This window comes from Thunnus maccoyii, chromosome 19, assembly GCF_910596095.1.
Source record: "Thunnus maccoyii chromosome 19, fThuMac1.1, whole genome shotgun sequence".
NCBI lineage: Eukaryota > Metazoa > Chordata > Actinopteri > Scombriformes > Scombridae > Thunnus > Thunnus maccoyii.
This window is the reverse complement of record NC_056551.1, coordinates 24,502,716-24,526,831: the sequence shown is the minus strand read 5'-3', so window position 1 is coordinate 24,526,831 and position 24,116 is coordinate 24,502,716. Positions and strand designations below refer to the sequence as shown.

At 38.0% G+C, this 24,116-nt stretch overlaps 1 protein-coding gene across 5 annotated transcripts in view; it reads left to right on the top strand.

Annotated features, from left to right (window-relative positions):
• The window catches only part of mctp1b (multiple C2 domains, transmembrane 1b), a 40,343-nt gene extending 22,065 nt beyond the window's left edge, over positions 1 to 18,278 (top strand). For 2 of the 5 annotated variants that reach the window (XM_042394724.1, XM_042394728.1), the window contains exons 6-21: positions 4,940 to 4,978; positions 7,661 to 7,828; positions 7,946 to 8,076; positions 8,821 to 9,007; positions 9,107 to 9,200; positions 10,383 to 10,485; positions 11,204 to 11,306; positions 13,274 to 13,375; positions 13,494 to 13,568; positions 13,756 to 13,875; positions 13,968 to 14,078; positions 14,469 to 14,522; positions 14,620 to 14,729; positions 14,980 to 15,089; positions 15,174 to 15,271; positions 17,591 to 18,278. In XM_042394724.1, the coding sequence (XP_042250658.1) occupies positions 4,940 to 4,978; positions 7,661 to 7,828; positions 7,946 to 8,076; positions 8,821 to 9,007; positions 9,107 to 9,200; positions 10,383 to 10,485; positions 11,204 to 11,306; positions 13,274 to 13,375; positions 13,494 to 13,568; positions 13,756 to 13,875; positions 13,968 to 14,078; positions 14,469 to 14,522; positions 14,620 to 14,729; positions 14,980 to 15,089; positions 15,174 to 15,271; positions 17,591 to 17,662 (1,677 nt within the window). In that variant the 3' untranslated portion in view covers positions 17,663 to 18,278. The remainder of the gene's footprint in view (positions 1 to 4,939; positions 4,979 to 7,660; positions 7,829 to 7,945; positions 8,077 to 8,820; positions 9,008 to 9,106; positions 9,201 to 10,382; positions 10,486 to 11,203; positions 11,307 to 13,273; positions 13,376 to 13,493; positions 13,569 to 13,755; positions 13,876 to 13,967; positions 14,079 to 14,468; positions 14,523 to 14,619; positions 14,730 to 14,979; positions 15,090 to 15,173; positions 15,272 to 17,590) is intronic. The other 3 variants (XM_042394725.1, XM_042394727.1, XM_042394726.1) reach the window with 3 other exon arrangements.
• The last annotated feature ends 5,838 nt before the right edge of the window (positions 18,279 to 24,116 follow it).

Below are 24,116 nucleotides of genomic sequence, written 5' to 3'. Positions count from 1 at the left end.
AACAACTGGTCAGCAGACCTGAGTGACCTTGATGGGACAGAGAGGCTGCGAAACAACAGAGATACTGAATAACAACAATATAAGATCTCTCTCATCCTTGTCTAAAGATACGGAGTAAAAAACACAACAAACTCTTGAGAAAGTTTTTGTTCTGAGTCGAGATGTTTAATCATTTTAATTATAACATATGTCTTCTCTTTTCTTATTTCTGGAACAGAAGAAGTTCTGGTTTCACTTCGTCTCTCTATAAACAGACTTGAAGAAACTCGTTAGCAGAGCATCGTTAAAGCTACAAACGACCCATAATTCAACACTGGTACTCGCTGCATTCAGAAAGAATACATAATTTTTCCTTGTAATTTCCTTGTTTTACATTCAGGCCAATATGGTAATTTGCTGTTGATCCATTATCCAGTTGATCTACTAATCCGCTGGTTCCCAACCTGGGAGTCGTAATGGAACAAATGCTACAAAAAAATGATTTTACTCGCCTTTAATCTTTGCTCTTTTCTTTGTGAAATGCAGGATATTTGAGATGTTTCCACCATTCAAGAAACAATTCAAACAAATCAAGTAAAAACTGGTTTGGAAAAGATAATTGCTTTGTTTTAAAAAGATAAAAAGGTTGGCACCGTTTCAGCATTATTGGATTAAGAAATTACTAGAGTGTATAATTGGCTCAGTAGTGTCTCTGTCTTCTGTTGTAACTTGTATAACAACACAAACTCTCACATGTCACAGTGAGGATTTTGTCTTTGTGCTGCGTTTGTGTTTTCCTGCAGCAGAGGCAGGTTAAGATGTATCGGTGGAAGCCCTATGTGAATAAAGTGAGTGTAGTGGTGATTAGACGCTTAGTGACTTTCCTTTAGAGCCCTGATTGACCCTTTCCTGCTTTATCTCCTGATCTAGTGAGGAGCTTTTTACCCTTATCAGCTGCGCAAATTAGCTTATTGCCATGTAATGGACGGAGCCTGCACTCAAACTCCGGCACCAGTGATGTGACTGTCGTGCTTCTAGTTTATCTTAAAAGCCTTTAATGTTTAGTTTCTGGTAGTTTTCTAGCTGTTTGTAGTTTTTGGTTTTGTTAGCTTTAAGGTTTTAGTTCCTGATTTTTTTCTTTTCTTTTTGGGCTTCATGTCTTCTCTCAGCAGTCCTTATGAATAAAATAAAATTCAACATGAATTATACAGACTGTTGCAACGTTTCCTCTCACTGCTGAGCTCAGTGTGGCACCGATGAGACGGCTAAAAAACCAAAAGAAATTCATGCTTGTTTTGTCATTTTAGTTAGCTTTTTATTAAATGTTATTTCAACAGATTGTAGTATGGAAGCAAAGAAATGTCAGAATAATAAACAAATTTATAAATATCAATAAATACATAAAATACATTAAACATTTATGTATTCGTATATATAAATACTATATATAATGAATATTTTAAAAAATATATAAAACAATGCTTTTTATTACTTACTTTAAAAAATTATGTACTTATTTTTCGTTGTTTTCTCGTTCTCTTGACCCCCTGTGAGCTATGTACTTAATACACTCTGCATTTAATTTAATTGAATAATAATAACAATAATAATAATAAATGTTTTTGAAATTATGAAATGTGATCACAACTATACATGAAGAAGAAGAAGAATGATTTGATTTATTGAACAGGACAGTGTGCCGTATTAAGCATAAATAATGACGAATTAGCTTGAAGCTAATTTGCATCTGTAGTCCACACAAAGAACAGACCATACAAAATACAAAGCTACACACAACAGCACATCACATACACCCACAATGTCAATTAAAAATTAATTAAAAATCATTTACAGTAAAGGGACTTCCATAAAGATGGGAGACTCACAACTTTCATCAAAATCGAAGCAGCAGAGACCGAGATATCCTGACTTTTAGGGTCAAACTCAGCCTACATTTCCCATAATTCAACTCAACAGCATAGTTTTCTTAGATTTCTGCTGCTCAACACCTCCAGTCTGTTTCTGTTTATAAATTTGTAGTCTTCGATCCTGTGCCGAGATAACTATGATGACATCACTCTGACATCATCACATGGTTATTTTCTCTTGACGCTTCTCCAGAACCACAGAAGACGTTATACAACTGTTTTCCGCAGGCGTACTCAGTTGAACTCAGTGTGGATCAGGGTGAAACATTCCTCTGAATTCATGTGGTTCGAATTATCGTCTCTGAAACTTCCAGTCGGTAAAAATCTACACATCCTGGGGTTTTTTCAGACAGAATGTAAACAGATTGATTGACTGGTAGTCTGGAAGTTCAGTTTTTTATCTTGAATTTTGGTGTCTGAATTTCACCAATTCAACTTGATTGTTTGACTTGATCCAAAAATGACCAACTAACTAACTGAATTTGAACAACTTGAATATAGTTTTTTGAATATTGGTCAGTTTTTTGTCTATTCTGCTGTTAATGTGTGTTGCTTGTACATTTAATCAACAGATAATTAACACTGTTTAGTGAAAGTCAGACACATGAATACAGTAAAAGCATTTTTACTGAGGCTTCATTTCAACATCTGTCTTTTTGTAAAACCATAATAAACACAGTTACAACTTTAGCTTTTACCTTAAACAACCACAAAGAGGTGCTAATATAACAAAATTAAAGGCTGTTGGAATAACGTCATGACACTATGTGAATTTGTGGGGGGAAAAATGAAAGCTACACTCATCAATATTTGTAATATGTCTGATCTGTCAGTGTGTAATGTGTTTGGCTCGTAGTGATGAACCTACAGAGAATTATCAGTGACTCTGCAGCTCCTCTCGGCTTTACGGAGCTTTATAGTGAGTTTCAGCTCATTGTTTATCTGTCCGGCTGCAACTTTACTGTTTTGGTTCACTCTCAGCGCTCTCATAGCGTCGTTTTGGGCCACAACAGGCAGCTGTTTCCAGAGAAAAAGCTGTAAAAAGCAGCTGTACACTACCTGCTCAGCACCAAACAGCAAACAGACACAGTTAGCTATAGACTAGCTGGTGAGCATAGTGGAGCATTTAGCAGCTAAAGAGCCAGATATTTCCCTCAGGAGTTGGTAGAGAGCAAAAACAGAAGCTAAAAGAGAGTGAATATTGGACTTATATTCACCAGGTGGACAGAAACACGACTCCAAATGAATGATAATGTTGCTCCGTAACTGCTGGATGTGGAACTGTTTGCAATTAGCTTCAGGTGATAATACATCAGTTTTGTGCTTACAGCTTGTGGCGCTGCCCCCAAGTGGCCAAAAAACCCCAAAAAACAATGAATGCAGCTTTAAAATGAAATTCAGATAGATGTTTTTTAAAAAGTAAAATATTTAAATTACGTAGCAAGTAGTGTTTTGATTAATAATTAGGTATTTTGTTACTTAACAGTTTCACATCTTTTGGCCTCTCTTTGCTTCCATACATGTTACAGTTACAGTAAGAAGTGTTAATTGTAGTTTCTGGTAATTTATCCTTTATCAGATTAGAGTGTCAGAAGATGGTTTCCTCCCACTAAGATATTAAACAGAGGAAGTCTCCTTCATGTTTTATTCAGTTTATAAATGAATTATAGCCCAACTTGTCAGTCTGTGCTGCAGCTCCGCTCTGAGAGGAAGAGGAGGCAGAGGATATAGAGATTTATGGTAATGAGAGACAGAGATGAAGATGTTGGAATATCAACAAAAAACAACAGTAAAACACAAACAGCAGAATCAGGAGACACACAGAGAGCTCAGATACATCAAAGTGTCATTAAAGCTAATGAGCGTAATTAATATTCAGCACAGGTAGAGAGATTTATTATCAGATGCTTTATGCACATCACTTGTTTTATCTCCTTGTAGTTAGAAATGTGTTCCTGTCCTGTAGCGTCCCCTAGTGGCTTAAAAGGTCTGCAGTGCTCCTGGGCTCGTATTTATCCAACTTTTAAGAATAAAACTTAATAATGCTCCAAGAATAAACAATAACAGTAACACATATTTATAAAGTGACTTCTATTTACAGAGAAGTGATCACATGAAAGGAAAAAAAACAGATTTTTCATTAACCGATATGTTTCATCAGTTAACTTGATATAAAGTTGAGTAAACGGCAGAAATCTAAAGTAAATTGATATTTACTTTGCTTTAAACCAGCAGCAGTTTTCAGTGTTTCAGGTAGTCGGCAGGTCGGTTGTTCCTGCATCTTGGAGAAGTTGCCACAGTTCTTCTTCTGTGTCTCTTGTTAATGTTAATCCCAGACTGACTCTATGATGTTGAGATCAGAGACCATCTGTTCTTCTTGTTGATGAAGATAGTTCTTTATGACTCTGGCTGCATGTTTGGGATCGTTGTCAAGCTGCAGAATAAGTTTGAGACGATCAGACGCCTCCATGATGGTGTTGAATTATGATTAAGTATCTGAACATGCCTGAAACTTTTGCACAGTCCTGTATATAATTATCTTTTTTATACTAGTGTGAAATCTTTAACTCTGCCACAATAATGAATATGTGAAATGAACAACAATCTAATATATTTATAATGTATTAATATATAAATGTGGATGAAATAACAGGAAATTGTCTGAAATGGAAACTAAATATAATATTTATTCATATAATAAGAATTAATCACTGTCAGATTTATTCTTATTGTTTGTTTGCAACCCTGGTAAATCCCAAAATAAGTAAAAAAGAAAAAGTGGTGTAACGTCCAAACAAATGCTCAAATACAAATACTATATAAGACTAAAACAACTCTATTATTAATGATTCTGCTTCAGTAACATATTATTGATCATTATCAGTGATACTTTTATCAGTGTGATAAATACAGGCCCAGGTGTGCATTTTATTTTGTATTAAAGGAAGATTTCCTGTAGCTCCAGTTAAACCAGTAGTCTTTTCCTCCACTGCAGAAGTCAGTTGAAATAATGTATTTTAATGTATATTCAGACCATGCTGCTCAGGAGGTCCTGGAAACGATCCACTAAGGTAAAATCATCATCATCATCATCATCATCATCGCTGCTCCGTCTGAACTGTCTGTTTGCCGTCATAGCTTCCCATCTGCTGTCCTGACGCCTTCATGCTGATCATCTTTCTGTCAGTGTCGATCGCTGTTGTTGGTCGTGTTGCCTCGTGTCTTCGTTGTCTGTGTTATTAGAGCCTCATTTGACCATTTTCATCACGTGTTTCAAGTTGACATGCTGTGTATTGAGATCCTTTAAAGATAGATTCACAAACATTCAGGAGCACAAATGAACAGTGAAACATGTTTTTTTCTGGCTGTAATTATTACTCCTGTTCATACTGACCATTAGAAGATCCCTTCATAATAAAGGGTGTCACGATTTCGATTCTAAATTAGAAATCGATCGTAATGAGTTTTCAGTTTTGACCATCGAAATCAAAAGGAGGATCAGCGATTCTCCCAGTATTTTTTCTCTACACCACCGCCTACTTGCGCACATCTGGAATTAAAGAAAAACAACAAAAAAACAACATTTCAAAGACGACACAGCGTAGCTCACCGAGACAACATGGCCGCTGCCGGGGTCGTGTGGAAAATCTTTGATGTATCTTCTGCATCGTCGACAGAAAAACTACAGTTTGTCGGTAAAGTTGGAATATTGACAGATTCAAACTTCCCAGATCAATAACTCATAAGTGAAATGTTGTTAAAACACAAACAATGTCTCTTTCCTACCACAGTACAATAGGCAACGAGCTGATAACGTTGTTCTCTGTGTGCAGCCGGCTGTTAGTCTACAAAGTGCAACACACGTAAATTTAGTTTCCTCAAGCTGTTGTTGAAAAGTACCTTCTTTTTGTTTACGTGATGAACAGTTTGTTCCCAGTTGACTGGTGAACTAAGTTATTGTTATTACATTTTAAATAATTATTTAAATTTGACCATACGGCCTTAGTGTGGTACATTCCAAAAAAATATGGCGGTTATATCACACTTGTTACCGTGTAGCTCATCTTTTTAAAGAAGAATCTGAAAATGTAAACGACATAAACCAACGATCTGTTGATCTTTACAAATCAAGACTTGATAGTGTAACAATGGCAAAACTGTCAGTGCTGGAAAAAAAAGAAGTTTCCATTGAAAATCGAATGGAGACCTAAAATCGAAAGTCAAATTGAATCATGGATTTAGAGAATCGTGACACCCTCGTTCATAACGCATCACGAGCTGTAACAAAACTTCCAAAAAGTTTTAGAAGCCTGAAAATAAAATCAAATGAGTTGCCAATCCTTTGTGTGTGTTTAAGAATTGGTGTATTCATGCAGTTTACAGTGAGAGCGAAATATTCGATTATGCTAAGCTAATTATGCTAACGTTATTGGCATGTAATTTGAAGTTTTGTGTGTTTGTGCTGTGAAATGTAAAGTGTCAGTTGGTTGATTCAGCTAGCTAACGCAACAATTATGCATGTTAGTTAGTGAGTGTGAATAATTAGTGACAACTAATCTCTACATTAGGGGAACCAAGTGTGCGCACATTCAGGCAAATTATTCAGACAAGACAAAAAAAATGTCATTGCAGGATAGAAAGCAGTGACGTCTGCTCACTGTTAATCTCCCAATAAATAATTATATTCTCTTTATTGAAGCAACGTTTCAATCTGTAAGCCTGAGGAAGATCATACAGATTGAAACTTTGCCTCAAAAAAGAGAATAAAATTATTTATTGGGAGCTTAACAGCATCCAGACTTCACTCCTTTGTATTCTGCAACTAATCTCTATGTAACAACCAGTTTTAATTTAGTGACGTGTAAATCTCCAGTTCTTAAATGCTGACGTCATGACAAAGCTAACTGTGAACTCATTAACAGCTGCTGCAGCTGGCTCGTCTTCAAACGTGGCTTATTGTAACTCACCGGGGCTAAAATGATCCTGTTAATTCCCATCCATCCAAAAGAGATTTTTGTATCTGAGTTTGAAATTAAAGGACACATATTCTGCACATTTCCAGCTCTATATTTATATTCTGGGGCTCTACTGGAATATCTTTGCATGATTTACAGTTAAAAACTCCTTATCTATCTTCTACTGGTCCTTTATGCAGCCCCTCAGTTCAGCCTCTGTCTGAAACAGGCCGTTTTAGCTCCTGTCTCTTTAAGGCCCCGCCTCCTGATGAGCCCACTCTGTTCTGATTGGTCAGCTTCAGGAAGCTTCCTCCGGCTCCGGAGGCTACGTAAACAAACTATAGTAGCAGGATTTCACTTCTTTTGCTCCTTCTTTACTCCAAATGTCAACATCTCAAATCCATTTGTACATGTTGGAGCTGAATCACATCTGAAATATGAGAGTGAACAACACATGGAAACACCTTAGCAACCACCTTAGCAACCAAAAGTACAGACTGATGTCAGCTCATCAGCAAGATAGAAAAAAAAAACGTTACCTTAAGTAACTTTGATCATGTTTAACATCCGACATCAGAACAGGATATAAATGATAAAAAACACAAAAAGCAGAATGTGAACATGGCCCCTTTAAGGACTGAAGCCACCTTTGAAGAACTGACACATCCAAACTTGGGTCAAACTGTCACAAATCATGATCAGTCTAACTGACGCTTTCATGTTTCCTAATGTGATGAATAAAACTCAGCGTGTGTGTGTGTTTGTGTGTGTGTGTGTGTGTGTGTGTGTGTGGACCAGCAGCAGCAGTCACAACGTCTCTCGGAGATGCATCGGAAGTGGCAGCTGTGGAGAGGCATCGTCAGCATCGCTCTCATCGAAGGTCGGAACCTCATCCCCATGGACCCCAACGGTCTGAGCGACCCGTACGCCAAGTTCAGGCTGGGACACCAGAAGTACAGGAGCAAGGTAACGCCGACCCCCCCCCGACCCCAGATCAGTCAGTCTCTGTTCGGTGGTTTACTGAGGTGAGACGTTCACGTTTGGGGATGTAACCTGTGCTGTTGTGTGTGTGTGTGTGTGCAGACTGTGCCAAAGACGCTGAGCCCACAGTGGCGGGAACAGTTTGACCTGCATCTGTACGAGGAGTCGGGAGGCGTGTTGGAGATCACAGTGTGGGACAGAGACACCGGGAGGAGAGATGACTTCATCGGACGGTCAGTCAGCGTTTGAATGTCTGCATGCATTTGTTTCATTTGTAAGCTCATTTAAAGCCCCCCAAAAATCTGAGGCCTTATGTCATAATTACAAGAAGATGATCCTGTAATTATGAGTTAGTTTTTCTTTTTGTTAAAGGACAGGTTCACAGTTTTTCAAGTGTGTCTTAAAACAGCAGTCAGGTGTCCATATGAACAGTGAAAGAGGTTTTTCCTTGCTGTAATCATTCCTCCTGTTCATACTGGATATTAAAAGATCCTTCAAATGTGCTTTCAATGGAAGTGATGGAGGCCAAAATCCACACAGTCATTTAAAAGTTGATGTGAAGCTTATATGAGGCTTCAGCAGTCTGAGTTAGTCATATCAAGTGGATATCTGACACATTTACAGTCTTTTTTAGCATCAAATTCCCTCTTTGTGTTTCCTCGGACAGTGTTTCCCTGTTGAGCTGCAGGTGGAAGTATAGTAACAAAAAGAGGGACTTTGGCACTAAAAAGACTGTAACGTTGAAAGATATCTACTTGATTTGACTCATTTGGACGCTGAAGCTTCATATTAGCTTCAGATAAACTTTTAAATACATTTTTGCACAAAAGGAGGACTGTGGATTTTGTCCCCCATCATTTGAAAACCTTCCTCACCATGTATGTGCTGTTTGTTTGGTCTTTAGCTCAGTTTGATTGTGGTTGTGACTCAGTTGTGTAGTTTATGAGCTCGCGGTGTGTTGTGTGTTTGTCCCTCAGCTGTCAGTTGGACCTCTCCACTCTGGCTAAAGAGCAGACGCACCACATGGAGCTGCCGCTGGAGGAGTCCCGGGGCTACGTGGTGCTGCTGCTCACGCTGACCGCCTCGGCTCACGTCTCCATCGCTGACCTGTCCGTCACGCCGCTGGACGACCCGCAGGAGGGCAGGGAGATACGCAAACGCTACGTGAGCAGCTCTCTCACTGCTAATGATGATGATGATGATGATGATGGTGGTATATATATCACTGCAGCGTAAACAACGTCTCTCTTTTTCCTTCTGTAGGGTGTGTTGAAGTCGTTCTCTAACTTGAAGGATGTGGGCATCGTGCAGGTGAAGGTGATGAGAGCTGAAGGACTCATGGCTGCAGACGTGACTGGTAATTTTAATAAAAACATCAAAAGTCCTCCTCCTCTTCCTCATCATGTGTTCTCTGTTGTACTTAATGTTTTTATTAGGGATGTCCTGAGCAGTTCTTAAAGATCTCGGCATGAATTGAGAATTTTATGAGGTTCTCATTCATTAAGGCAATATTTAAGTGCATAAATGGCGTCACCCTGGATATAATTTAAAAATTATAGCAGTAGAGGAGTCATGACAAGTTGGGCAACTGTGATAACTGTAGAGTTCAAAGGTGCAGAACAACTTTTGGTCAGTCATCTTTTTCAGTAAAACATTCGCAGTCATGGAACAGAATTAAAAACACCATCACAACTTAAAGTTTTCACCACATACATGAAACAACAACCAAGATGTGAACACTAAATAACTAATAAAACTATTAAAAACACATCAGTGAGCCATGTTCCTTCATTATGAAGAGTTTGGTCATGTTAGTTTGTTTAGAAATGTCTCCAAAGACTAATAACAGCGATCACATTTTCAGTCTCCGGAGAGTAGTTCTGTGTAAGGCAGACACCACTGAGCATGTGCAGGAACACGATTATGTTTACAGCTTCACTAGCTTGTTGTGCTACATATCACAATGTCTTGACTTTGTACTACATTGTTCATTGTAAATAACTTTAATACAAAGTCCAGAGGTTGTGATATGTAGCACAACAAGCTAGTGAAGCTGTAAACATAATCGTGTTCCTGCACATGCTCAGTGGCATCTGTCTTACACAGAACTACTCTCCAGAGACTGAAAACATGATGCTGTTATTAGTCTTTGGAGCCGTTTCTAAACAAACTAACGTGACCAAACTCTTCATAATGAAGGAACATGGCTCACTGACGTGTTTTTAATAGTTTCTGGACAACAACGGAGGAATAATCAGACTTTGATACACACATAATACTTGTTAGTAGATCAGTTCATTGTTGGTTTGGATCCAAACATGAGATTTGTTGACAAGAAGTAAAACAAAGACAGAAAAACTCGATCGGGACATCTTTAGTTTTTTATTTTTTTCTCAGTCTATTCTTCATCTTTGTGCAGCTCATTGTATTGCATCTTTTGGAATGAAATATATTTTATTATTATTGTTATTTATATTATCTATGATTAATGTTACAGTAGCTGTTAATATAATGTGACTCACCTACGTTGGTTTCTTAGGTAAGAGCGATCCTTTCTGCGTGTTGGAGCTGAATAACGACAGACTGTTGACACACACGGTTTACAAGAACCTCAATCCAGAGTGGAACAAAGTCTTCACCTTGTGAGTGAACATCAGTCTACATGAAGCTGTTTTATTCATTTATCTCCATAATACAGAAAGTCTTTATTTCTTTATGTCTATACTTCCTACTGTTAATGTATTTCTGATTTCAAATTCAAATATATCTTTAATGGAGCTGCTTCTAACTACCTTTATATCTTATATGGTTGTTTTTTAATTTAATGTCTAAAAAGAAATTCTGTTTTATTTTATGGCTGCAACTAACAATTATTTTTATTACTGATTAATCTGCTGATCATTTTATAGATTAATCAATTAGTAGTATAGTCTATAAAATATCAGAATAAAGTGAAAAATGCCTGTTATCATTTCTTTGTCTGATCAACAGTTCAAAACCCAAATAAATTCAGTTTATCATGATGTACGACACAGAAAAGCTGCAAATCTTCACATTTAAGATGCCACAAAGAGCAAGTGTTTGACATTTTCACTTCAAAAATGAAACTATTAATTGACCATAAAAATAGTTGCAGATTAATTTTCTATCATGGATTGATCGATTTATAGTTGCAGCTCTATTTTAATGGCTCTTTAAGGCTACTCATTTAAATTGTGTAGGACAGATCTTTAAAAAGCACAACAGATTCATTAAATAATAAACAGTTTTTCAGCGTCTGTAGTGCTGATCGATCACTGGCTGAAACCTGATAACCAGCTCTCTACATCAGTCTGAACTGATCTCCTCTCTTTCTGTCAGTAATCTGAAGGATATTCACTCAGTGTTGGAGGTGACGGTGTTTGACGAGGACAGAGACAGAAGCGCCGACTTCCTGGGGAAAGTGGCCATCCCCTTATTACACGTGAGTGCATGAAACTGTGTGTTGTTATCTATACGTCCTATAAATCTACAGTGTATAAAAAATATCCTGATACAGGTTTCAGGGTTATATTTATAATAATAATAATAATATCTTTATTTATATAGCACCTTTAAAGACAGAGTTTACAAAGGGCTTTGACAGACAAAGCAAAAGCAGTACAATACAAAGCAAAGACATGAGACAGAAAACAATAACAGGTCTGACAAAGAGAAACAATAAAGAGATGATAACAAGGTTAAAAGACAATAGCATGATGACCAAAAGACAAATATTACATAAAAGCAAGTCGGTAGAAATGGGTTTTAAGAAGTGATTTAAAAGAAGTTACTGATTCTGCAGCTTTATCTCCTCAGGCAGGTCGTTCCAAAGTCGAGGGGCCCTGATGGCAACGATAGCACGATCACCTTTAGATTTAAACCTCGACTTTGGAACAGCCAGAAGGTCCTCACCTGAGGATCTAAGGCTATCTGCCATGTAAACATGAGCATCTGCATCCTCTTAAACCAGTGATGAACCACGACTGTATATAGTGAAGGTCAAGTTGTAAAGAATGATTGTAAAGATTCAATCGGAGACATAAATACTGCCAACAGTTTTTCTTCTCTTGTGAACAATTTTCTATTGATTGAAACATAATGCATCACTTAATTGCATATGTGCACGTATAAGGGGATAAGGAAGGGACAGAAAATAAAATCACAACACAGAAAATACTTTCTCTAAAGGATAAAGCTGCGATTTTCTGTTTTTCTTCTTGTCAACAAATCTCATGTTTGAATCCAAACCAACAATGTTCTGATCTACTAACGAGTATTGTGTGTGTATCCAAAGCCTGATATATCTTATTCCTCCGTTGTTGTCCAAAAACTCTTAAAAACACGTCAGTGAGTCACAGCGCTGCACTGGATGACATGTTCCTTCATTATGAAGAGTTTAGTTACGTTAGTTTGTTTAGAAACGGCTCCAAAGACTAATAACAGAAATCACATTTTCAGTCTCCAGAGAGTAGTTAGAAAATATAACATTCTTTATGGTTCATCATCCAAAGTCCCTATAACTCTGCTGCTCACATCACTGCAGGATGAAAACATCCTGAGAACCTCCGACTGGTTACCGTTTAGTTATCTAACATATTTTTTTAACTTGTTGAGTAAAAAGTATCTTTGAGTATCTTGAAAATCGCTCTCTAAATAATAAATGTCTGTATCATATGCCTGCCTCTAAACAGTATCTACATACATCTCACATATAAATGCTGCAGTCCACTGCAAGTCGGAAGTCGATAGTTCAGAGTCGGTTTTCCCGACTTCCAATCTAAATGCATCCCAGTGCATCTGCTCAGGAAAACATGGACGCCTGCAGCAAACTGATGTTTGGATGTACATGCAGGTTTTCATTCCAACACAACACGACAGCAGCTGATTTAACAGATTAGCACACTTTAAAAGAGACGGGAGGAGTAGACACTAAGACTTCTATCAAGCACAAATCAACTGAATGGAAACGGCAACTACGAAGTTGTTAAAACACGTTTCACAACACAAACACTACATAAAGTAAAAACTGATGAAAAGATCGTTCTGCTTACTGTTCACTGTGTCGCCGCCGTATTGTTGTGACATCAGGTGTGTTTCTGTCGGGCAAAATGGATCTTGCCCAAGTTTCCGACTTGAATGACTGTTCCATTGCAGTGGGAGGTTGTTTCTCTACAAATACAATGGATTGCATCAATATCCACACACATGCAGTGGCAGACAAAGCTTTGGAAAAGTCCAAAAGACAGTAAAAATGCATGTACTAACCTTATGAATAAGGTTGTACTAATTATGTCTCTTGTATCTCTATACTTTTTTATTTCCAGTTAGCACTAAAAAGCTCCTCAAAAGTCTTAGTAAGTGTGTTTGAGGTCAGTATAAATTGTAACGCTGACTATCTTTATCTGTCAGATCCGTAACGGAGAGCAGAAAGGATACGTGTTGAAGAATAAGGAGCTGACAGGTCCGAGTAAAGGGCTCATCTACCTGGAAGTTGACGTCATCTACAACACAGTGAGTGTCAGTCTGTGCCGCTGCAGTGAGGGTGTGATTTTATTTATATTTTATTTATACCGTACGTGACGCCCGGCCTCGGTCACATGACCGGCTCTAAGAGTGTTTTTGTCTTCAGGTCAAAGCTGCTTTGAAGACGGTCGTCCCTGCAGAGCAGAAATACATCGAGGAAGAACCAAAAGTCTCCAAACACGTATGTTGACATGTATTTATTATTTACTAGCATGTTCATCATAATAAGAAGAGAACATTTATTAAACCACAGTGACTGCTGTACAACTGTCTAAATAAGTCTAAATGAACTAAAGTTCATGGGATTAATATAATAATATATAATATCAGTTAAAAATGATAAAAAATGTCGACTTTGTGTCTTTCAGTTGCTGCAGCAGAACTTTAACCGTGTGAAGCGATGCATCATGGTCTTGATTAGCTATGGGACGTATATCAGCAGCTGCTTTGAATGGGAGTCTGCACAGAGGAGCATCATCTCCTTTGTGGTATGAAACACACACACACACTCACACGCACACACACTCTCACAGGTATTGTCATGTTTTGTCTCGAGTGTGATCACGTGTTTGTCTCCCAGCTGTTTGTGGTCGTGGTTTGGAACTTCGAGCTCTACATGCTGCCGCTGGCCTTACTGCTGCTGCTGGTCTGGAACTACTTCTTCTCCTCAAGCAGGGACACAACAGACGTGGTGAGAAAACAATCAAAACAGGTTTTTCTTTATTAAAGGGCAGGTTCACAATGTTTCAAGTGTCTCTTAAAGCAACAGTCAGGTGTCCGTATGAACAGTGAAAGAGGTTTTTCCTCGCTGTAATCATTCCTCCTGTTCAGACAGTGTTTCCCTGTTGAGCTGCAGGTGGAAGTATAGTAACAAAAAGAGGAACTTTGGCACTAAAAAGACTGTAACGTTGAAATATATCTACTTGATTTGACTTGATTTGACTTGGTCAGTATGAATAGGAGGAATGATTACAGCAAGAAAAACACGTTTCACTGTTTGGGCTCCTGACTGTTGTTTTAACATCCTTTAACATCTGTATTTCAATCAGTTAACAGTTTATTGCTTCTGTTTCTGCTGCAGTCCATGGAGGCCATGTTTGAATGGGAAGATGAAGAGGAGGATAAAGACGACAAGGTGTTGTCATCATAAAACAGCTGCACATCCGTCTGTAATGTTGGACAGTATAGTGAACTAAACGGCTGAACTCTGACCTTTCCCTCGTTCTTGTCAGGACTCGGAGCACAAGGGCTTCATGGATAAACTGTACGCCATCCAGGACGTGTTCATCAGTGTGCAGAATGCGCTGGACGAGGTGGCATCGTACGGAGAGAGGATAAAGAAGTGAGGATGTAGTTTCCACCGGGGAGACGGGGGACACGTTACACCTCAGTTTTTAAAGTAGTTTTTTTGTCACAGACAGCAAACAGATGGGTTCTTCTCATAGTTTTATAAGAAGAACCCATGTATTTAATTTGGCTAACTCACAAAATGAATATTGATTGACTGCAGCTGATAAAATCTAAACATGAGAAGCCCTTTTCTTTTATTTAAAGCAGCAGTTTTTATATGTTCTGCTCTCCCTCCCCTGCAGCACCGTTAACTGGACAGTGCCTTTTCTAAGCTGGTTGGCGATCACTGCCTTATGTCTGGCCACAGTTCTTCTCTACCTCATTCCTCTTCGATACCTCGTGCTCGCATGGGGTGAGTCCCGATTTACACACCGACAGCTGATCACACCGACACACAGATTATGCACATATATACTCTAAACTCTCTTCTCTGTAGGTGTGAACAAGTTCACGAAGAAGCTTCGTGATCCGTACATGATCGACAACAATGAGCTTCTTGACTTTCTCTCCAGAGTGCCCTCTGATGTTCAAGTGGTGGGTAACTTATTATTGACAAAATTAATTGGCAGCGATTTTGATATTCGTTTAATTGTCTTTCAAGCAAAACTGCAGAAAATCTCCTGGTTGCAGCTTCCTGAATTTAACGATTTGCTGCTTTTTATTTTTCTTACATGATTGGAAACTGAACAAATTTTGGTTTTGGACTGTTAGTCGGACAAAAAAAACACATTTGAAAATGTCACCTTTGGCCCAGAAACACTGTGACAGCATTCTTCACATATTTCTGACATTTATACCCAAATGATCTGTTAAGTTTATTAAAGGATCAGTCCTGTGATTTTCTATATTTCTCTTATTGTCAACAAATCTCATGAACTGATCAACTAACAAGTCTTGTTATCTTATTCCTCCGTTGTTGTCCAAAAACTATCCAAAACACGTCAGTGAGCCACAGTGCTGCTCTGGGTGACATGTTCCTTCATTATGAAGAGTTTAGTCATGTTAGTTTGTGTAGAAACGGCTCTAAAGACTAATAACGATCACGTTTTCAGTCTCCGGAGAGTAGTTCTGTGTAAGGCAGAGGCCACTGAGCATGTGCAGGAACACCATTATGTTTACAGTTTCGCTAGCTTGTTGTGCTACATATCACAACCTCTGGACTTTGTACTACATTGTTCATTGTAAATAACTTTAGTACAAAATCAAGGCGTTGTGATATGTAGCACAACAAGCTAGTGAAGCAAGAGGAACTTGACTTTTTTGGGGGGAAATAGCTCCATTTATACAGTGAAGGTTTTACATGTAAACATAAATAACTTTTTAAGGTTATGTGCAAACATTCAATCATGCCTTCATAGACTATAAATATGGGTTAACCACTCACATGGGTTAAAAAAATAAATGTAGCCTATTAAGTAAATTAAAATAAAAGGTAATTTGAGTCAGTTGTGAAATCAACCACATCGTTTCACAACTCCTGTCATAATGCTGCATGTTGAGACACATGTTGTACACATATTGTATACCGTGTGCTGCGGTCACCACCTTTAACTGCACTTCCTGTTAACTTCTGTTCCCAACATGAGAAGTTATTTCTGTGATGTCATACGGTGTTGGGAAATGCACCATGTGAACATACCCCTCAAAGATTATAGACTCTGCTATTATTTGAAACAGCCTAAGTAAAAAAAATAATAAGATATAAGACCTTATAGAAATATTTAACCTGTTGTAATGAAGTTGAGATTCATTATCCAGACAGATTTTGTTCATGATTGTGTTCATATAATCTGCTCCCACTGAGGATGTCACACATTATCTGCCTAAGTACAATCAAAGTTTGATTAATTGCTGTTGCAAAACTGCATGTTCCCTCGTTACAGTAAAGTGTAACATTGCCAGGACGTGTTTCTGCAGGGACAGCAGGTGTTCTCCTCCTTCTTTTTTACTTTTTTTCCTGGTCAAAACGATCTTTCAATAAGCATATCTCTGCCTGAACGCCATCTCCTGACAAGTCCTAACATGTCAGGACTCTTCTGCAGCTCCTAAATATGAGCACAGATAGGAGTGAGTTAGGAAAGTTGGTAAAAAGTTTTTACTTCTAGTCCTGACCTAAAGGAGAGATCTCCTACTCTGAGGAGCTTGATAAATACGGGCCCTGATGGAGATCTTTAAACTAGACATGATTGGTCAAAATTACTGTGAGATCTGAGAGCAAAGCTGCTGTAAGCTTTCAAGCTGCCAACTCTGCTGTTGCATGTGTATTTTTGCAGGTACACAGCCAGAGGGTCTTCAGATTACAATATTAGTGTTCTTCAGCAAACATTTAGTCTGTCTGAGCAAAGAAACTTTTCCCGAAACAAACTGGGTCACCTGTGTGAAGTCATAACAATGTAAACACACGTCAGTCTTTGTTTTTTGAGTCGGAAAGACGAGTTTATGTGTCATGAATCATCCTGCCTTTAGATCCACTTCCTGCCCTTGTGTGTTTCCCGCTCCTGTCCACGTCATCGTCCCCTAATGTCCTCCACCTGTGTCTCATTACCCTCACTCCCCTTGTGTATTTAGTCTGTGTGACCCCTGCTTCCTGTGCCAGTTCGTCTTAGCCCTTAGTTGCAAGCGTTCCAGCATTATCCTCTTTGTTATAGTCTCTAGTGTTTTGCCCCTCTGGTCCTGTTGCCTTCTCTGACTGCCTGCCCGTGTACCGAACCTGCTATTAAAGACTTGTTTTTTGGAACTACTTTTTTAGTCGTGCGTTTGTGTCTCCCCCTCAAATATACACGTATGCCTCAAGTGCTCATAGAGACTCTGAATCTGTCGTCATACTGTCATCTGTGTGTTTGTACCCGACAGATGCAGTACCGGGAGCTGAAGGTCGATCCAGGACAAAGCCCCAGCAAACGGAGGAGGACGAACCTGAGCTAGCAGCACGCTCACATTAACAATCACTCCTCTCTGAACTGTACAACAATGTAAACTAAGTTATTTATATATTTCTTGTATATTTGGATTATTATGAGAAGATGTGAATGTTTTGAGTTTTGAGTTTTTGTTACTGTGGAAAGATTTATTTTCTAAATCTTGTAAAGAAACACTTCTTCTGGTGATGTTTTTTAAATCTCTTTTATTTCTTGTAACAACACTTCACAGGATGAAGCTAAAGTGATATATGTGGTAATAATGTATGTCATGAATGTACATGTGTATGTTACAATGAGCATGCGTGTATGAAGGTGTGCTGCTGTTGCATGGGATATTTGCATCTCTGATTTCTGTTTTTTTTTTTTTATTTCTTTAAACATTATTGTGCTATTTTTAATGTGTTGTTAGAGTCTGATGTTATTTTAAAGATAGAGATGCATGTTATTACCGTCACTGTTGTTCCACGTATGACCGTACACACACGTACACGCCCGGTAAACATGTGAAACACACGTCAGATTAGATCAAATCCACACTACAACTTTGCATGTTGACTTAATGAACTGTTTAAATGGAAAATAACATCATCTGGATTTCATTGTGGAAATTCAAACTGGAAGTGTTGCCATGGCGATTCAAATCAATCAAATTATTTGGCAGTTCAAGGGGAAGTCCACCAATTTTATATGTCAAATTCAGTTTACTCACCATGATGAGTCATATTCAGTCTGTAAGCAGATTTTTAATGTCTTCTGTAACTCTGGCGGAGGTTTGTGAAGTCTAAGGAAATAACCCTGATGATGTCATAGCGATGTTACATAATAGAAAGCCTGCATTACAAACTGATGGTGTAGAGATTGAGACAAAGATATTTACCAGTTAAAAGGCACACTTATCCATTACAGACACTTAAAGTGTCTATAACGGATATTGTCATGGTAATAATGTCTGAGCTGTCAGTATGTAATGTGTTTATCGTGGCTCGTAGTGATGAACCCACAGAGAATTATCAGTGACTCTGCAGCTCCTCTTGGCTTTACGGAGCTTTATAGTGAGTTTCAGCTCATTGTTTATCTGTCCGGCTGCAACTTTACTGTTTTAGTTCACTCTCAGAGCTCTCATAAGCCAGGTTATCATCCAAATGTAGCACAACTTTTATCTGAATTTCCAGAAAATCAGCAAAAGAAAATATGAATTATAATGCACATTTCCATCCACTGTTGTTATGCAAATATTAGGAGTTAGAGTCAGAGAAAATGAACAGCTGGTGGCGCTATGTCATTAAACCGTTGCAGAAGAAGAGGACACAATTAAATGAGCATCAGTCAAAGCTCAAACGATGGAAAACCATGTGGAAAACATGACATTTCTGTTTGTTTCATGTATTCATTTGAGGAAGGTTTCAGTCTCCTCTTCGATCCGATGTTTTCAGTTCTTCCCTGATGTTTAAGTCACATTATTCATGTCTGTCATCATTTATTCACTAAGTCTGTTTACATTGCACTTTGTCGCATTTTGTTTTTATTAATATGCCAACTTTTACACGTCAGCAAAGCATGAAAAAAAAAAAACTTTTTTGCAATATTTCAAGATTTTTTCAAATTTTTCTGAATTTCCATTCAGGATTTTCTATGCACAAATTGAAAATGCGAATAAAAATCAGCAGCAAACAGACACAGTTAGCTGTAGACTAGCTGGTGAACATAGTGGAGCATTTAGCAGCTGAAGAGCCAGATATTTCCCTCAGGAGTTGGTAGAGAGCAAAAACAGAGCTAAAAGAGAGTGAATATTGGACTTATATTCACCAGGTGGACAGAAACACGACTCCAAATGAATGACAATGTTGCTCCGTAACTGCTGGATGTGGAAATAAGCAACAGTTTGCTAACAAGTTCAACATTTCAACTTAAAAAGTGATGATATGTCCCCCAAGTGGCCAAAAAATCAGTTATAGCAGGTTTAACGACTTGTAACCTGTAATTTTTATGTATTTGGACGGACAATGATGGAATAAGGATCCTGCAGTGTTCATGTGACGTGTACAGTCAGAGTTGGTGTGCACTGATGTCACTGTTCTGCAATGTCTTATCAGTTTTATAATCTCCGGAGTCGTCCATACGTGGATGGTTTTGGATGGAATTTCCTGCATGTCTCTCTGTGAGCTGTCATTTATATGTGTCGAGGTGTTTTTGCACGACTGAACATAAATTATATGCAAGTGCATTTACAGATACTGAATGTTTTGTTACGTCTGTTGCTTGTGAGTCACGTCCAGATCCTCCTCATCTCTTCGACTTTTAGCTTCTCACGGAGGAAACTAAAGAGTAAAAACTCTCTTGTAGATTTTGTGTAAAGTTTACTCTCTCAATTAAATCATCACTTCTGTCATTTTGCACATTTACGTTCCCTGTTGCACCATGGGTATTTGCCTGCAATTGTGATGAATTCAAAAGCAGGACAGACTGAGTAGCATTTATGTGAGAAAACTTATAAAAAATCTATTTCTACACAGTTCCTTGTTGCTTTCTTTGCTTCACATATAAAAAATATAATAATACTCAATGGTGGAAAGTAACTAAGTACTGTACTTAAGTACAATTTTAAGGTACTTGTACTTTACTTGAGTATTTCCATGTGATGCTACTTTATACTTCCACTCTACTACATTTTAGAGAGAAATATTGTACTTTCTACTTCACTACATTTATTAAACAGCTTTAGTTACTTTTCAGATGAAGGTTTGACACAATGGATAATATAACAAGCTTTTAAAATACAACACATTGTTAAAGATGAAACCAGTGGTTTCCAACCTTTTTGGCTTTTGACGTCTTACAAAAAGCAGTGTGTAGTCGGGGTCACATTTCACATGTCTATGAGTTGTTAACAGCTCCACCAAATAGTGATTTTTCCCTCTAAACTTCTCACATGCTTTCATTTCAATAAATGTTCAAATGATCCAATATTTCACCAAAAATCAAAGATTAGGGAAAAAGTCCAAAAACTGCAAACAGATTTGTGTATCAGAACTTTGTTTTTTCTTCTTTCCTCTCCCATTAATCATCTCACGACCCCTCAGATTTATCTGCTGACCCTTTGGAGGGGCCCGACCTTACTATACATAGATAAATAAACTAACTAACCTGCATAAACTAACTTACAGACAGACAGAAAAGGAGGATAAAAATGACCCTGGGAAGTGATTATAATAAATATTTGAACTAAGTCTGGTCTGAAGGATGAAATATAAACAAATGTTTCCCTCTGAGTTTTCAAGCTGTAAATAATTCTCTCCACTACATGAATATTATACAACATTTTCCTTGTAAGAACTTTTATTTGTTGAATTGAAAAAAACTTTTTTTGCACATTGTGCAGCACAGTTTTGGCCAGCAGATGGACTCAAAGGTTTTGATGATTCCCAGAGCTGCAGCAGCAGCTCACAGAGCAGCAGCACAGTGGAGTCTGTCTGTGTGTTCAGACTACTGGCGACAAAGCAACAGACTACAAGTCATCTTCAATGGAAACCGTGACATGAAGCTACAAACTGACGCCCGACACTTGTTACAAATCAAAGTTGAGCTGACCTCAACTTTTTTCAGCGCTCCAATGACGCAGTGAAGCATCAACCAATCATGTTTTTGTTCCACTCCCCTTCTCTCTCCCCACAATTCCTGTTCTGTTCCATCTAAAAAAAAAATGGAAGAAAAGCTGATTCTTGCAGTTAGCCTGTTCCCTTTGCTATTTAACTCTAAACATTTCATTTACTGCAACACTAACAAAAAAAAATGCAGCTTGGCAGAGGGTGGCAGCTAGTGTGAGAGTATCAGGTAATGCACATTTTTAAACACAAATAGCTATTTCTGGTATTATGTCATTTAATAATACTAAATCTTGTTTACTAGCAATTAAATATAATTGTAATTTAATATGGTAAACAAGCCCATGACGACATAACCACGTCAACGAGAAACACTTCAAAGGCAACTCGGCGACAATGTAGCTGACCACACGTGGCCGCTCTGTACCTTCGTCGCTTGTAGTGTGAACTAGAGGTGGTTTTCTAGACGTTAAGTTAATCAATACAACTGTTGTAGTATAAATAGATTATGTGCTGCAGAACTGTGCAAAAGTTTTAGGAAGTAAGTAATGTTTATTTATATAGCACCTTTCACAAACATTAGTGACAAAGTGCTTCACAGTCAAAGAAATAAAATCAAATGCATCAAAATAAATAAAACAAAGACACTAGATAGAAATATACAAGGAGAGAGCAGATAAAATAGACAAATTAAGAGATAGAATAGCACAAACTATCCAAATGCCTGTCTGAACACATGGGTTTTCAGCTGCTTTTTAAAAGAGTCAACAGTTTCCAAGGCCCTTAAGCTAGTTGGACGATTGTTCCAAAGCTTAGGGGCTGCCGACTGGAAAGCATGATCACCCCGGGTCTTAAAATGTGCACGAGGTACACTTAGAAAGCCCTGGGTGGAGGACCTAAGAGCTCAGCTGGTGGTGTAGGGGTGGAGAAGGTCCGTAATGTACTGTGGAGCTCGGTCATGTAAGGCTCTATAAGTGAGCACCAAAATAGTGTAATATGTGACCATCTGTTGGATCGTGTTAACAGCCTAGCAGCAGCATTTTGTAAGCGTTTTGTTACTTTGTAAGCGGTGTATGGAAGAATTATTAAGACAGGTAAAAAGAGAGTTACAATAGTCCAATCCTGATGAAATAAAAGCATGTATCAACATCTCCATTTCATTTCTTGATACCACAGACCGGAGTTTGGCTATGTTTCTCAGGTGAAAAGCCAACATTTTTAGGCACTTAAAGATGTTTAGATTCTTATCCATATTGCAATACCATCAGGGAAGCGTCTGATTGGTTCCCAATGTGTTCTGCACCATGACAACGACCTCAAACATACAGCCAGAGTCATAAAGAACTACAGACAGGTGACAAATTAAAGGAAAAACTGGTCTGGGTCTGAATACTTGACAACTACAGTGAGGGGATCTGGTGGCTCTGTTATGCTGTGGGGGGCATTTTGCTGGCATGGTTTGGGTCAAGGGTCACTGCTAATCAATACAAAATTGTTCTGAGTGATCACCTTAAATCCTATGATGAAACAATTCTATCCTGATGGGAGTGGTCTCTTGTTTGATGAGTATTAAATGATGTGAATCGTATTATGACCTTCACAGTCACCAGATCTCAACCCAACTGAACACCTATGGGAGATTTTGGACTGACTGACCGACAGCGCTCTCCACCACCATCATCAAAACATCAAATGAGGGAATATCTTTTGGAGGATGTTCATCCCTCCAGAAGAGTCCAGAGACTGTAGGATCAATACCAAGGTTACACGTGGTGACCCAACACCATACTGAGACACTTTTTATTGGTTTTTCCTTTAATTTGTCACCCGTCTGTATCTTCAGCAACAAGAAGATCAAGGAGTGCTACAACAGATGGTTTGGCCCCCACAGAGCCCTCATCTCAACATCATGGAGTCAGTCTGGGATTAACATGAATAGACAGAAGCAGTTGAGACGCCGAAATCCACAGAAGAACTGTGGCAACTTCTCCAAGATGCAAGAACAACCGACCTGCCGAGTATCTGAAAAACACTGAGGACTGCTGCTGGTTTAAAGGCAAAGCTGCTCACAGCAAATACTGATTTACTTTAGATCTCTGCTGTTTACCCAACTTTGTATCAAGTTAACTGTGAAATAAAAAATATTTATGACATTATTTTATTATTGAAAGCATCCATACAATAGCACAGTATTGTATGTATATCACCAATGGTGGAAAGTATATTTACTCAAATTCATGCACTTAAGAACAGTTTTGAGGGTCACTGGATATCCAGGGATTAGCTTTGATCGATAAATATTGCAAATTCAATAAGTGTTTCATAAATAAACTATTATTATTATTATTATTATTATTATTATTATTATTATTATTATTAACACACCGTTAACTGTCTTTAGCTTTTGCGTCCTTTAACATATATGAAACACAATCTTATTAAAGCTTTACAACATAGCTCTGAGTGAACGTGGCTGTCCTGACTTGTGTTCATTTTACTCTGCAACAAATTAGTCCATTAATTGATAGTTGATTGACAGAAAATCAATCAGCAACTATTTTGAATAATCGTTTTAGTTATTCTCTTAAGCAAAAATGCTAAAAATGTCCTGGTTGCATCTTCTCAAATGTGATGATTTGAAGCTTTTTTGTGTCACTCATGATAGTAAATTGAATATCTTTAGACTGTTTGTCAAATAAACACCATGAGCTCTGCGAAATTATAACTACTTTCTGACATTTCATAGACAGAATGATCGATTAATTGAGAAAATAATCAGCAGATGAATCAATAGTGAAAGTAATAGTGAAAGCAATGGTTAGCTGAAGCCCTGCTTGTTTCATTTTAGCTTTCATG